Genomic DNA, 11565 nt, shown 5'->3' on the forward strand with positions numbered 1-11565 from the left:
TCGATTTATTTTTAGATAGATAGACGATATAACATTATTTACCGGATGTATTTGTTGTGCTCTTATTTTGAAACAGGAAGTATTCGTGTTGTGGCCGCTAAGTGGAACTCATCTATCGGTACGCTGTTTTCCAGGGACGCAACAACCCGTAGTGTCACACTTAAAGCGTTCCGGAGTTAGCGGCAGGACATTTGTTAGCTAACACATATATATGTGTATAACCTATATGTTGTGCTAGTGTAGCTATCATTAAATAAACAGGTGCGTGTTGTGTCATGGCGGTGTTCACAGAGTAGCTGTTTAGCTCCAAGGTAACGTTGTTCTCTGTGTATTCTGTGCTGAGTGTCATGAGGTGACGGTGGCTGTTGACGGTGAAGGCTTGCTGTCAACTCTCCGGTTCTGCTCGGTTAACGTGACGTCAGTTACTGCTCTGCCTCCGCTTCCGTACTCATTGCTAAGGGTTACACTAAAGGTAGCCTCGAAGAAATCCTTGGCAACACCGCTGTCACTGTGTTGTGACTCGTAACTATCGTGCCATTCAAATACAATTTGTGTTTCTATTACAAATTATTATTATTATTATTATTATTATTATTATTATCACAAAAGGCACGTTGTTCAATAACACGTCATTGGCAAACAATCGACCCCTCAGATGTCACACAGACAGCTGACCACAGCCGATATGAAATGCAGTATTGTTATTGACCTCTGTGGGTGGTGTACTCCTCTCCTTTGGGTACCTGCGTGTCAGCAGATGCTCTCCATGCAGTGGGTTCCTTCCCCTTGAGGCTGACCGCAGAGCAGGATGCCGGACACTGGGAACCAGTCCTGTCTGATGGGAGCCGAGGACACCGTCTCCTTCCTGGTATGAACCCTGTCCGTTCAGTGTTTTCACACACTTGTTCATAAGAAGAAAAGAAAGATGTACTTTATTATTGATCCCTCTTGGGGAAATTCTAATTAGTTTTCCACTCTGTTAGTTTAACACACACACACTCATTGGAGAGACGCCATGAGTGACGGGGCTGCCACATAATCTGCGCTCCGAGCACTTCAACTGAAAGGCGGTGCCCATGAGGTGAACTGGCACCTGCTCAGCCACCAACATGGTCCTATCTGGACTTGCAACTTGCCACCCCTAATTATGTGTCTCATCCAGATTGCTTTTAGTTCATTTCTAAGGAATTGGATGCTTTTTTCCCCCTCTTTATTTCAAATAGTTTAAAACATTTTTTAAAATTCAACAAATAAAGTAGGAATAAGAAACGCGAGTGAATGAATCGCATAAAAGCTTTAAAGATATCGCATTACAGTCATTGTTCTTTCATAGCTTTTTTTGTTTCATGAGGGAGAAATCTTGGACACATATTGTTGGTGGTACTCGCATGTCGAGGTGTTTGAGCGAGACACTTAACCCCTAACTGCACGCCACGTCTGGAGGCAATCTTCTGCCAAGTGAATGTAATGTAATGTAACTGCTGCAAAAGACAAATATACCGGGCTTGTAGCTTACTGTACGTCATCGCTGCATTGGTTCAAAGAGCCGGGAACGACAAACATTAAAGGTTGTACTCGGGGTTAATGATGAAATTAGATAGTTCTGGAGTTTGTGTACAGTTAATCGGTGTTCAGCATCATTTTGACACTGATCAGTAGGCTGATGTACAACATGTACCTCCTAATGTTGTGTCATCTGTTGCCATAGCAACTCTTTTTGTCAAGTTCTCTCCATCAGTTGACTTTCTGCCTCTTTGCTCCACTGTGTGTGTGTGTGTGTGTGTGTGTGTGTGTGTGTGTGTGTGTGTGTGTGTGTGTGTGTGTGTGTGTGTGTGTGTGTGTGTGTGTGTGTGTGTGTGTGTGTGTGTGTGTGTGTGTGTGTGTGTGTGTGTGTGTGTGTGTGTGTGTGTGTGTGTGTGTGTGTGTGTGTGCGGGCGTGTGCGGGCGGGCGGGCGGCGGGTTCAGTTAAGCTGATTCTAATCAAAGAAGACGCCTTCTATAAGCTGTCAGTCTCAGAAAGGTTGGTTCAGATGAAAGACAGGGAGTTTGTTTTTCTAATGATACCCAAACATTCCTATTTGATATTCGTAGAATAGAACCAAAATCACTGGTTGAAATTAGTCAAGATGTTGGTGCCTTTATATTACAAGTATTTGTTATGGACCGAAAGCAGGGTTTATAGGTATCTCTTCGTATTGATTTACCCCTTAAGCCCAGGTTGAACATGACTGTGCGCACAAACCTCGTAAATCTGTCTAACAGCTGGACCGACGTGTTGACCCATCTGTGTTGGTCCACAGGTGTGTGTGTTCCATGCGTGGGAGGAATGGGCCGGCCTCGGCCAGCTGGAGGACTACCTGAGTGTTCTGGAGTACCTGGTGTGGGTCTTCACCCCTCTGGCCATCGTCTTCATCCTGCCCTTCCTCATCGTCATCCTCATTTACCTCTCCATACTCTTCCTTCATGTCTACAAGGTATGCAAACACTCTGCGGCTGTCATTCACCAAACGTTACCAGCACGAGAAACGCTTCTTCATGCTGTCCTTTGTTCTGAGGTTTAAATATTGGTTCCTAACCTGACATGATCGGACCCAATGTGTCAACATGTCATGTTACAAAATGGCAAAACAAGTGTCAACCACAGGGACATGTACTTTTTACATGTTGGTCTCATTTTTGAAGTAAAGTGTTGTTATCAGTTATGGTGTCGGATGTTACATTTAGTTTATGTGTTTGCAATGTAATGTAGGGCTGCAACAACGAATCGATAAAATCGATTATTAAAATAGTTGGCAACGAATTGCATTATCGATTCGTTGTGTCGTGTGATTATTACGCCACCCAATAAGACGCGGAGATGTTTGAGTATAACAAAATAAAAAAAATGTGTATATGTATAGTGTAATATATGTTAACACATGTAATTGCAACCCTCATTTAAACTGATTTAACCTGTGAACTAATAATAATAAATAATAATAAACTCTTTGTGCTCTAAACCTTAATGATATCTCATGTGTAACCGCTACAGAGACACCAGAGCCAGCGGATCGTTTAAAAAAGTCCTGCCGACATCAGGCTGTTCTCGGCGGCCACACTGAGCGCTGACCGCCCGGGGCTGCAGGCTCACCGGTCCCGCGAGCCGGAACTCAAATCTCCGAAACCGTCGGAGGATATTTTTTATCGGCTGAATCTCGACAAACCGACAACAGATTTGATGCTTAAAGTAATAACTTCTTGCCTGAAAATATCCTACAATTACATTCCGTGACTCAACAACAGTATTTAGAAAAAGTCAACTTTCAGTTGAGTATTTTCTCCTTCCCCATTGCTCCCCGTCGCTGGTGCGAAATGCATTGTGGGATATTGGCTCTCCAAAGTACGCACAAGTCTCCTCTGATGCATCCTTTGGAAACTGGGCGGATCAAGTCACATCCGGGTGTTTTTACCGTGCTTTGCGAGAAGCGGACTTTTGAATTGGAACAGTACTTGGGCCGCGACTGATGACGTTTCACAAGTCCACAGAACACAAGTACGGACAAGAACGCATATTGAAAACCGCCGGTGAAATCCCCCGAGCTGTGTGAGCCTACGAATGACGTTATGAACCCAAACACCAGGGCGTTAGATGTTCCGATGTTTATGGGATGTCCTCAACAAGTATAAAGCAGAACTAGTGGTTATTTATTCCGCAGTGAACGGCGGAAATAACTGTTTTTACCGAGACAAGCCACGCCCCTTTTCCTGCGGTTTATAGACAAGTGCGTCTTAATTATGTGCAATTTCTTTTTTCCTTTAAAAATTTGCAGGTGTGGCCTATAGATGGGTGCGCTCTATAGTCCGGAATCTACGGTACCTGTTACCTGTGCATTTTTTTTCAGCGATTAATCGAACAAATAATCGACAGAGTAATCGATTATTTAAATAATCGTTAGTTGCAGCCCTAATGGTAATATATGAGAGGGGTATATAAGAAGCGATTGAAAACCAGGTCCTGTTAGCCTGTTATTTGACCTTGACATCCAGTCACAGCGGTCACACAGCATTATGAATAGGTGTTCTGGATCCCTATTCCTGATCGAGCCGTATCATGGTGCAGCTGCAGGATGTAGTTTGAAAGTGTATTTTACATGCATTAATATCTCTACTGATAACTATTATTTCAATATTGTATGTATTCATATCTGAAAACTCAGAGTTCAGGATAAACCTGCTATCTGAATCCCAGGTTGGTAATAATCTGTTGTCATGTCGTTTCGGATGTCTTCTAACAGAGGAAGAATCAGCTGAGGGAGGCTTACTGCAACAACCTGTGGGACGGAGCCAGGAAGACCCTGGCTACTCTGTGGGACGGACATGGAGCCATATGGCATGGTAATGGCCTTCATTTATTCAAGATCTGTGGCATCCTTTTGATTCTGTCCCAGATAGCATTTCTTATGCTGCCCTGCAATATAATCATGTTGTTTGTGTTTATCAGTCTAGTATTTCATCTTGTTCTCGCTCAGTTAAAACAACTATAATGTTCCTCTTCCTGTTTCTCTCTCTGAGATCAATATTCTTCTATGTTGTATGCTTTTTAATTATTGTTTTTGTATTGATGTTAAACATGAATATGTATTGTTATGTATTTATGGAGAAAAGAGTCAACAAATTAAAGATATTTTGGAGTAGTATATGGACGGGTCATCACTTTGTCAGGACCAAAACAAACTATTGGCCTCCTGAATTCAGGGATATGACGATGACAGCAAAAATACTTTCTTCAAACGCCATTATTTACTTGTAGTGTACTTTACTACTATTATTGTCTAATGGAAGATGAAGACAAAAGTCACTTTTGTATACATTCAGTTGTGTCTGCCTGTCTGTCCATAGCTAGTCAGTAGCAAAAGGCATTTCAGGAAAACTGGCTAGTTCTTTGGAGGCCTTTGTGAGAAACTGACATCCATATAATGGTTGGTCAGATTTTAATCTGCAGAATAATTCCACAACTGATATGTTAGGATTTACTTAAATTAGGCACAGTACTAGATGAATAAATCAGTTTTTCCCTGTTCTTATTCGCTTTCAATTGGAATAACATGTATGCCTCGTGGACTCTATGTTCCAGGTTATGAGATCCATGGCATGGAGAAGATCCCTGACAAAGGACCAGCACTGATAGTTTACTATCACGGAGCCATTCCCATAGACTACTATTACTTTCTTGCCAATGTTATCATCCAGAAGGGACGGCCCTGCCACTCGGTAGCTGACCACTTCCTCTTCAAAGTTCCAGGTATTCGCCCATGATTCATGAATGCATACACTACCAATCTCCACAACTACTGCTGATCTCCTGCTATGTTCAGTTTATGTTTTGGTTTACCTTGGCATCATGTGTTGTTTTTAATAGATGTTTTTTATCAGAAATTAGGCCTTAACCCATATCTAAAAAGTTGAAACCAGGCAGTTCTGTCAAGTAAAGTGTCTTTAAGAGGTGCATTATCTTTACTGAACATCAGGGGGCGACACCTTTGGTTTCAAAAATAATTATGGTTGTATAGAAGTCTATATAAATGACACCAGCACATTCAAAGAAACACTCGCTCAGTGAAAAGGGGACGGTTCATTTACAATAAAATAAGAAATAATCATACGATGAGTTAACTTCCATATACGCCTGGGATTCTATTGGAAAGATTCACAACTATTTGTGCAAAACAACAAAATTACAGAAGCCCTGAGAGGCAAATGAGAAACAAATCTGCCATCTCTCTACTGACCACCCGGGGGCAACTCCTCAGATTGGGAAAATTACTATTTCTCTCTTGATTTATTCCATGAGTTTTTGGTCTCAATCTCTAGTTTCAAGACTTCTTCAATACAGCGTGATGTTCATTTAGTAAATTATGGTCATTTAGAGTCAAACAGACCATAAAGCAGGGGATGCTAGAGTTGTGTACGGCGTCTCTACGGCATTCCAAATAGAGTTACTTCCATTCATCGGTTACGGAAAAAACAACCACGGCGACGGACGTAATCCAAGATGGCGAGGGCGAAATCGGTGTACTCGAGGCTTCAAAACGTCAGTCCATATAGACAGTCTATGGTCTAAACTCTATCACAATCTTTATTTACACTCATGTCAGGATCAGACTACATGACATCAGTCAGATGATGGTTCTCTTCGATAGTCGTGGCGCGTCACGATGGAATTAAGATAACTTTCACACCCGAGTGTGAAAGTTATCGTTTTTATTCCGTGTTGTATGGAAGACAACTGACAGTTTCTGTCAAAACATCCTGACAAAAGGACTTCCCCCGATTTGTTTAACGTGTAACTTTTACGGAACCAGTGCTGTGCCTGTTTATTGGGAAAGGCCCGATTGCTTGGTCCCTTTGTCTAGAAGCACTTATTGCTTGTTCACCCCAAGTAAGTGGAGATAAGGGGGAACCGTCCCCTTTTCACTGAGCGAGTGTTTCTTTGAATGTGCTGGTGTCATTTATATATTGCTCAATGTTAAGCTTTTGTTTTGAAGGGCAACAGCAGTTTTGGCAAAACGCCAAGAAATGAGTCGACAAGAATTTTGTTCGTCGTGCATGTGCAAGCGTAACCTGTTAACAGCGTAACGTAAACTTAAGGTACAGGCATTTCAACATGTATTTATTAACGACTTAGTTTTATTGACGTGTACTTTGAACTTGTGTAATATGTGAAGTTCTCAATAAATGTATTTCTGCATTTCCTCCTGCGCCCCACCTGTAGTACCACTGCACCCCACTAGAGGGCGCGCCCCACAGTTTGAGAACCACTGGGTTAACCAATAGGAGCACAGAGCACTCAGGGGCATTCCATTGATGTAATCTTACATGTGGGTGTGATGTCACCCACTTTACACATAACATTACTGTATGTGCTACTCCCTTTTCTCCACTGACTGGGAATGTCTTATGACTTACACTCTTTGTTTTTACTTGAGTGATTTTTCTTTTTACACATATTTAATGAGCATTGTTTGAGGGAGCCTGAGATCTAAGACGTTCAGTGTCAACAACAGCTCCTCTGTAATTGGTGTGCATATGACGATGATGAGTCCACCTTCACAGTCCAGTCACTGTGACTGAACCATGAATAAACATTTGGGTTTATGTATTTATTCTTCAGTTTGTTCCTCACAGCTTTATTTGTGATCTTCCCCTCAGCTCTTTCTTATTCTAAAGTATCCTCTCCTTTATCATCCTGTCCTGTTCCTCCAGGTTTCAAGTTACTGTTGGAGGTGTTCAGTGTGATCCACGGTCCTCAGGAGGAGTGTGTGCGGGCTCTGAAGAGTGGTCACCTGTTGGGCATTTCTCCAGGTGGCGTGCGGGAGGCTCTGTTCAGTGATGAGACCTACCCTCTTCTCTGGGGCAAACGCAAAGGCTTCGCCCAGGTCGCCATCGACTCTCAAGTGGTGCGTTGTGCTTCCTGAAATCCACCGTCACTGTCCGTCAGGGCTTTGTCAATGTTCATGACATTGAAGATAACATTCGCATTATACAGCTTACATCTTAAAGGTATAGAATGTACATTTTCAGCATTCAAATAAAAAAATAAAAACAACAACTTATGTCTTGGTCTTCACATGGTGGACTGAGGACAGACTGGACGCTACAGTGACTCACTGTCACCTCCTAGGGGTACAAGTGGTACTAAGTCAGGATGGGCTGCGGCTAGCTGGTTAGCATGCTAGTGTCTGTAGGCATCTCTGCAACACAATACGGGGATGTCTTTTACATAATTAATCACATTCGGTTGATCATGTTAGTTCACTTTATGACTGTTTTAAACTTAAATTCACTAAAATTGTCAATATGGAAAAATATTGTTTAATTTAATTGTTTAGATAGCCGATGGCATAAAAAATACAAACAAGTATTGCCTGTTTAAGTCTCCGACATGTGAATGCAGCTGCCCTCCACTCTAATCCTCTCTTTCTCTCGCTCTCCCTGTCTTCCAGCCAGTAATTCCAATGTTCACTCAAAATGTGCGGGAAGGCTTCAGATCTCTGGGAACACTCAGTAAGTGTAGAAGCAGTTGATGTCACAAAGATAGCTCCACCAAGCTGACGCATATCTTGAAGTTCACAAAGGACAGTCACATGACATTCCATACACATGTTGAATCCAGCTGTATGGAGAGTGTGGATGCTGGAAGGTTCATGGTAATGCAGAACATGTCACGTAGTCCAACAGTGTGGCTCATTGCAGAGTTGTTAATAGCTTTTGGACAACAATTGAGCTCACTTGATACACACACAATACTTGTTGGTAGATACAATATAGAATATCACCCGACTTGTGGTAGCAAGGGCTGTGTGCTGACCCGAATAATATGAATGATGGTGCCAATCTGTTGACCGATTTTAGATGAACAAATGTTCTTCTAAATCTTCTGTTTATATTTCTTCATGTATCATACTTTCTCTGTCTTTTTATTCAGGATTTTTCCGCTGGCTGTATGAGAGGTTTCGCATCCCTTTCGCTCCTGTTTATGGTGGATTCCCTGTGAAGTTTCGGACCTTCCTTGGTGACCCCATCCCGTACGACCCCAACGTAAACGCTGCGGAGCTGGCAGAGAAAGTCAGTATTCATTCTTTTTAATCTTGTGAGCAATGACCATCGCAGTCCTTTGAAAAGGTGCCATAAACTAGAGGTGTGAATCTTCACTGGCCTTTACGATTAGATTAGATTAACCTGTCAACAGACTGTTAGTGGATTTTTAAACGTCGATATAATAACAATATTTTGGAGGAGTAAAAAAGCCGATAACTGATTAATCGTCCGATCAAGAGATGCTGAGGGGAGGATGTTGTGAGGAAGGACTCTGCTCTTTGCCGATGATGTGCTCCTTCAGAAAGAGACCTTCAGCACGCACTGGGGGAGTCGGTGTGAAGCGGTGGATTGCACCCTTAGGTTGGGAGTGAGTCGCTGCCCTAAGCGAGGGACTTCAAGTACCGGGTCTTGTTCATGAGTGAGGGTAAAATGGAGCGTGAGATGGTCAGGTGGTTTGGGGCTGCGTCAGCAGTGCTGCAGGCGTTGTGGACTGTTGTGGTGTAGACTGAGCTGGAGGGCAAAGCTCTCAATGTATCAGTCCATCTCCGGATCCTAGTAAACTGTCCATAGCCCCAACTACGCTCATAAGCATTGGGTAGTTAACAACAGAATGAGATTGCGTCAAAACGGGCAGGTATCTGATCAGGATGCCCCCTGGACTCCGTTTAGAGGTTTTCCGGGCACATCCAACTAAGAGGCCCCAGAACACGCTGGAGGGATTGTACATCTCGTCTGCCCTGAGAATGCTTCAGGGTTTCCCAGGAGGAGCTGGAAAGCGTTGCTGGGGAGAGGGTTGTTTGGAATACCCGGCTCAGCCTGCTGCCCCCGAGACAGACGATGTCTGAAAGGACTTTCTTCCACAAGATCTTCCTGCTAATTCTCCACTAGGACCATTGCTGCTGAACTATGGAGCACTGCTGTGTTTGATGCATTTATGTATTTGAATCAATGTTGTTGCTAATCATCAACATACACCACACAATTATAATTTAAAGGCTTAAGAATCTGAAATTGAATGATTTCTGGTAGTTAGTAATGATGTTTGTAATACCGTGAACACCAACCATTCATCCACAGTGCTGTTGCTCTGCAGGTGCAGCAGGCAGTTCAGGCTCTCATAGACCAGCACCAGCAGATCCCAGGGAACATCCTGAGAGCCTTGTTGGAGAGATTTCACACCAAACACAAAGACCAGTAACATAAGCAGTACAACAACGCCGACGAAGGATCCGCGTGTGACCAAAAGGACACGTGGCATTGGCTCAGACGGCTGCCGTGTGCACAGGTTTGGTGGAACATGGTGGAGTATTTGCACAGCTTTCATCACTGCTTCCGAACACACCGGCTGCTGAGGTTCCATGTATACATTTGTTTTTCTGATACGCTTCCTTGCTTACATTGACTCCCTTTTCCTTTTGATGAATCTGTTTAAAAACTAGACTTGTGGAAGTTGTGATGTTGTGAATGTCCCCCCAAACGCAGAGTGAACTTTTCACACCGTGCAATTGAATACAAAGTCGATGCAAAGACTGGTGGGCGAACACAACACTTTGGTTCTTTGCACGTTTGCAAGTTGACTTTTTCCGACATTTATGTGGCGTGAATGTCTAGCAGCGTGGAGATTCCACTGACGTTGAATCTGAAATGGAGGATTACAAGGTTACCAGTATATACCTCATATTTGTATAGAAATTTGACAAAAATAATAAGTGTATAAATGTACGTGTACACAATAGAGTTTCGAAGGAGCAGCTAACAATGTTACCGTAGCCTAACACTGGACGTGTTCGTCTCGTGTGATTGACAAACGATCCCGCTGGTCAAACCCACTCAACATTTGCTTCTCGTTTGCTGTGAACACATCGCTGAACCCAACACATCACTGAACCCAACACATCGCTGAACCCAACACATCGCTGAACCCAACACATCACTGAACCCAACACATCACTGAACCCAACACATCACTGAACCCAACACATCGCTGAACCCAACACATCGCTGAACCCAACACATCGCTGAACCCAACACATCACTGAACCCAACACATCGCTGAACCCAACACATCGCTGAACCCAACACATCGCTGAACCCAACACATGGCTGAACCCAACACATGGCTGAACCCAACACATCACTGAACCCAACAGAGCTGAACCCATATGTGTATATATATATGTGTATATGTGTATATATATATATATATATATATATATATATATATATATATATATGTGTATATATATATATATATATATATATATATGTGTATATGTGTATATATATATATATATATATATGTATATGTGTATATATATATATGTGTGTGTGTATATGTATATGTGTATATATATGTGTATATGTGTATATATATATATATATGTGTGTGTGTATATATATATATATATATATATATGTATGTATATATATATATATATATATATATATATATATATATATGTATATATATATATATATATATATGTATATGTATATGTAGAAACAGCCGTTCACCACCGGGGAAATAAGTTAGTTCTCGCACAACGTTACGGGTCTCTCCGATGGTCTTTGCTCTACCGTTTTTTTTTTTTGCTCCGCTCCGCGCTCAACTCAACTTTTTTTATTATTTTTTTCAATTAACTGTCCAACTGATCCAAACACGGAGAACTCCCAGATGAGAAAAACGCTGTGGCTGTGTCCTGTCAATCATCTTGCAGCCCTAAAGTGTCCCCTGCTTTTTGGTCTGTTTGACTTTAAATAGACCATAATTTACTAAATGAGCATCATTCTCTATTGAAGAAGACTTGAAACTAGAGATTCAGACCATAATTTTATATTTAAAACGTTTATTGAGGGAATAAATCAAGAGAGAAGTGGTCAGTAGAGAGATGGCAGATTTGTTTCTCATTTGCCTCTCAGGGCTTCTGTAATTTTGTTCTGTTTTGCACAAATAGTTGTGAATCTTTCCAATAGAATCCCAGGCGTATA

At 42.1% G+C, this 11565-nt stretch overlaps 1 protein-coding gene across 4 annotated transcripts; it reads left to right on the forward strand.

Annotated features, from left to right (window-relative positions):
- Positions 1 to 59: 59 nt before the first annotated feature.
- tmem68 (transmembrane protein 68) lies at positions 60 to 10759 on the forward strand. Of its 4 annotated transcripts, none has more exons than XM_034556228.1 (9): positions 60 to 118; positions 758 to 868; positions 2301 to 2474; positions 4275 to 4374; positions 5114 to 5281; positions 7243 to 7436; positions 7983 to 8043; positions 8465 to 8604; positions 9671 to 10759. In XM_034556228.1, exons 2-9 carry the CDS (start codon positions 809 to 811, stop codon positions 9773 to 9775), a joined length of 1002 nt encoding a protein of 333 aa, XP_034412119.1. In that variant the 5' UTR covers positions 60 to 118; positions 758 to 808; the 3' UTR covers positions 9776 to 10759. The 4 variants fall into 4 exon arrangements, with proteins under 4 accessions (XP_034412119.1, XP_034412117.1, XP_034412118.1 ...); XM_034556226.1 differs by lacking the exon at positions 60 to 118 and adding an exon at positions 125 to 311; XM_034556227.1 differs by lacking the exon at positions 60 to 118 and adding an exon at positions 125 to 261.
- The last annotated feature ends 806 nt before the right edge of the window (positions 10760 to 11565 follow it).

Source organism: Cyclopterus lumpus, chromosome 17, assembly GCF_009769545.1.
Source record: "Cyclopterus lumpus isolate fCycLum1 chromosome 17, fCycLum1.pri, whole genome shotgun sequence".
Classification (NCBI taxonomy): Eukaryota; Metazoa; Chordata; class Actinopteri; order Perciformes; family Cyclopteridae; genus Cyclopterus; species Cyclopterus lumpus.

Bases quoted from the DNA above. Each gene is read 5' to 3' on its own strand.
- tmem68 (XM_034556228.1), top strand. From the start codon at position 809: ATGCCGGACACTGGGAACCAGTCCTGTCTGATGGGAGCCGAGGACACC. The intron at 7,437-7,982 runs GTGCGTTGTGCT...CCTGTCTTCCAG, and splicing joins TCGCCATCGACTCTCAAGTG to CCAGTAATTCCAATGTTCAC. The intron at 8,605-9,670 runs GTCAGTATTCAT...GTTGCTCTGCAG, and splicing joins CTGCGGAGCTGGCAGAGAAA to GTGCAGCAGGCAGTTCAGGC.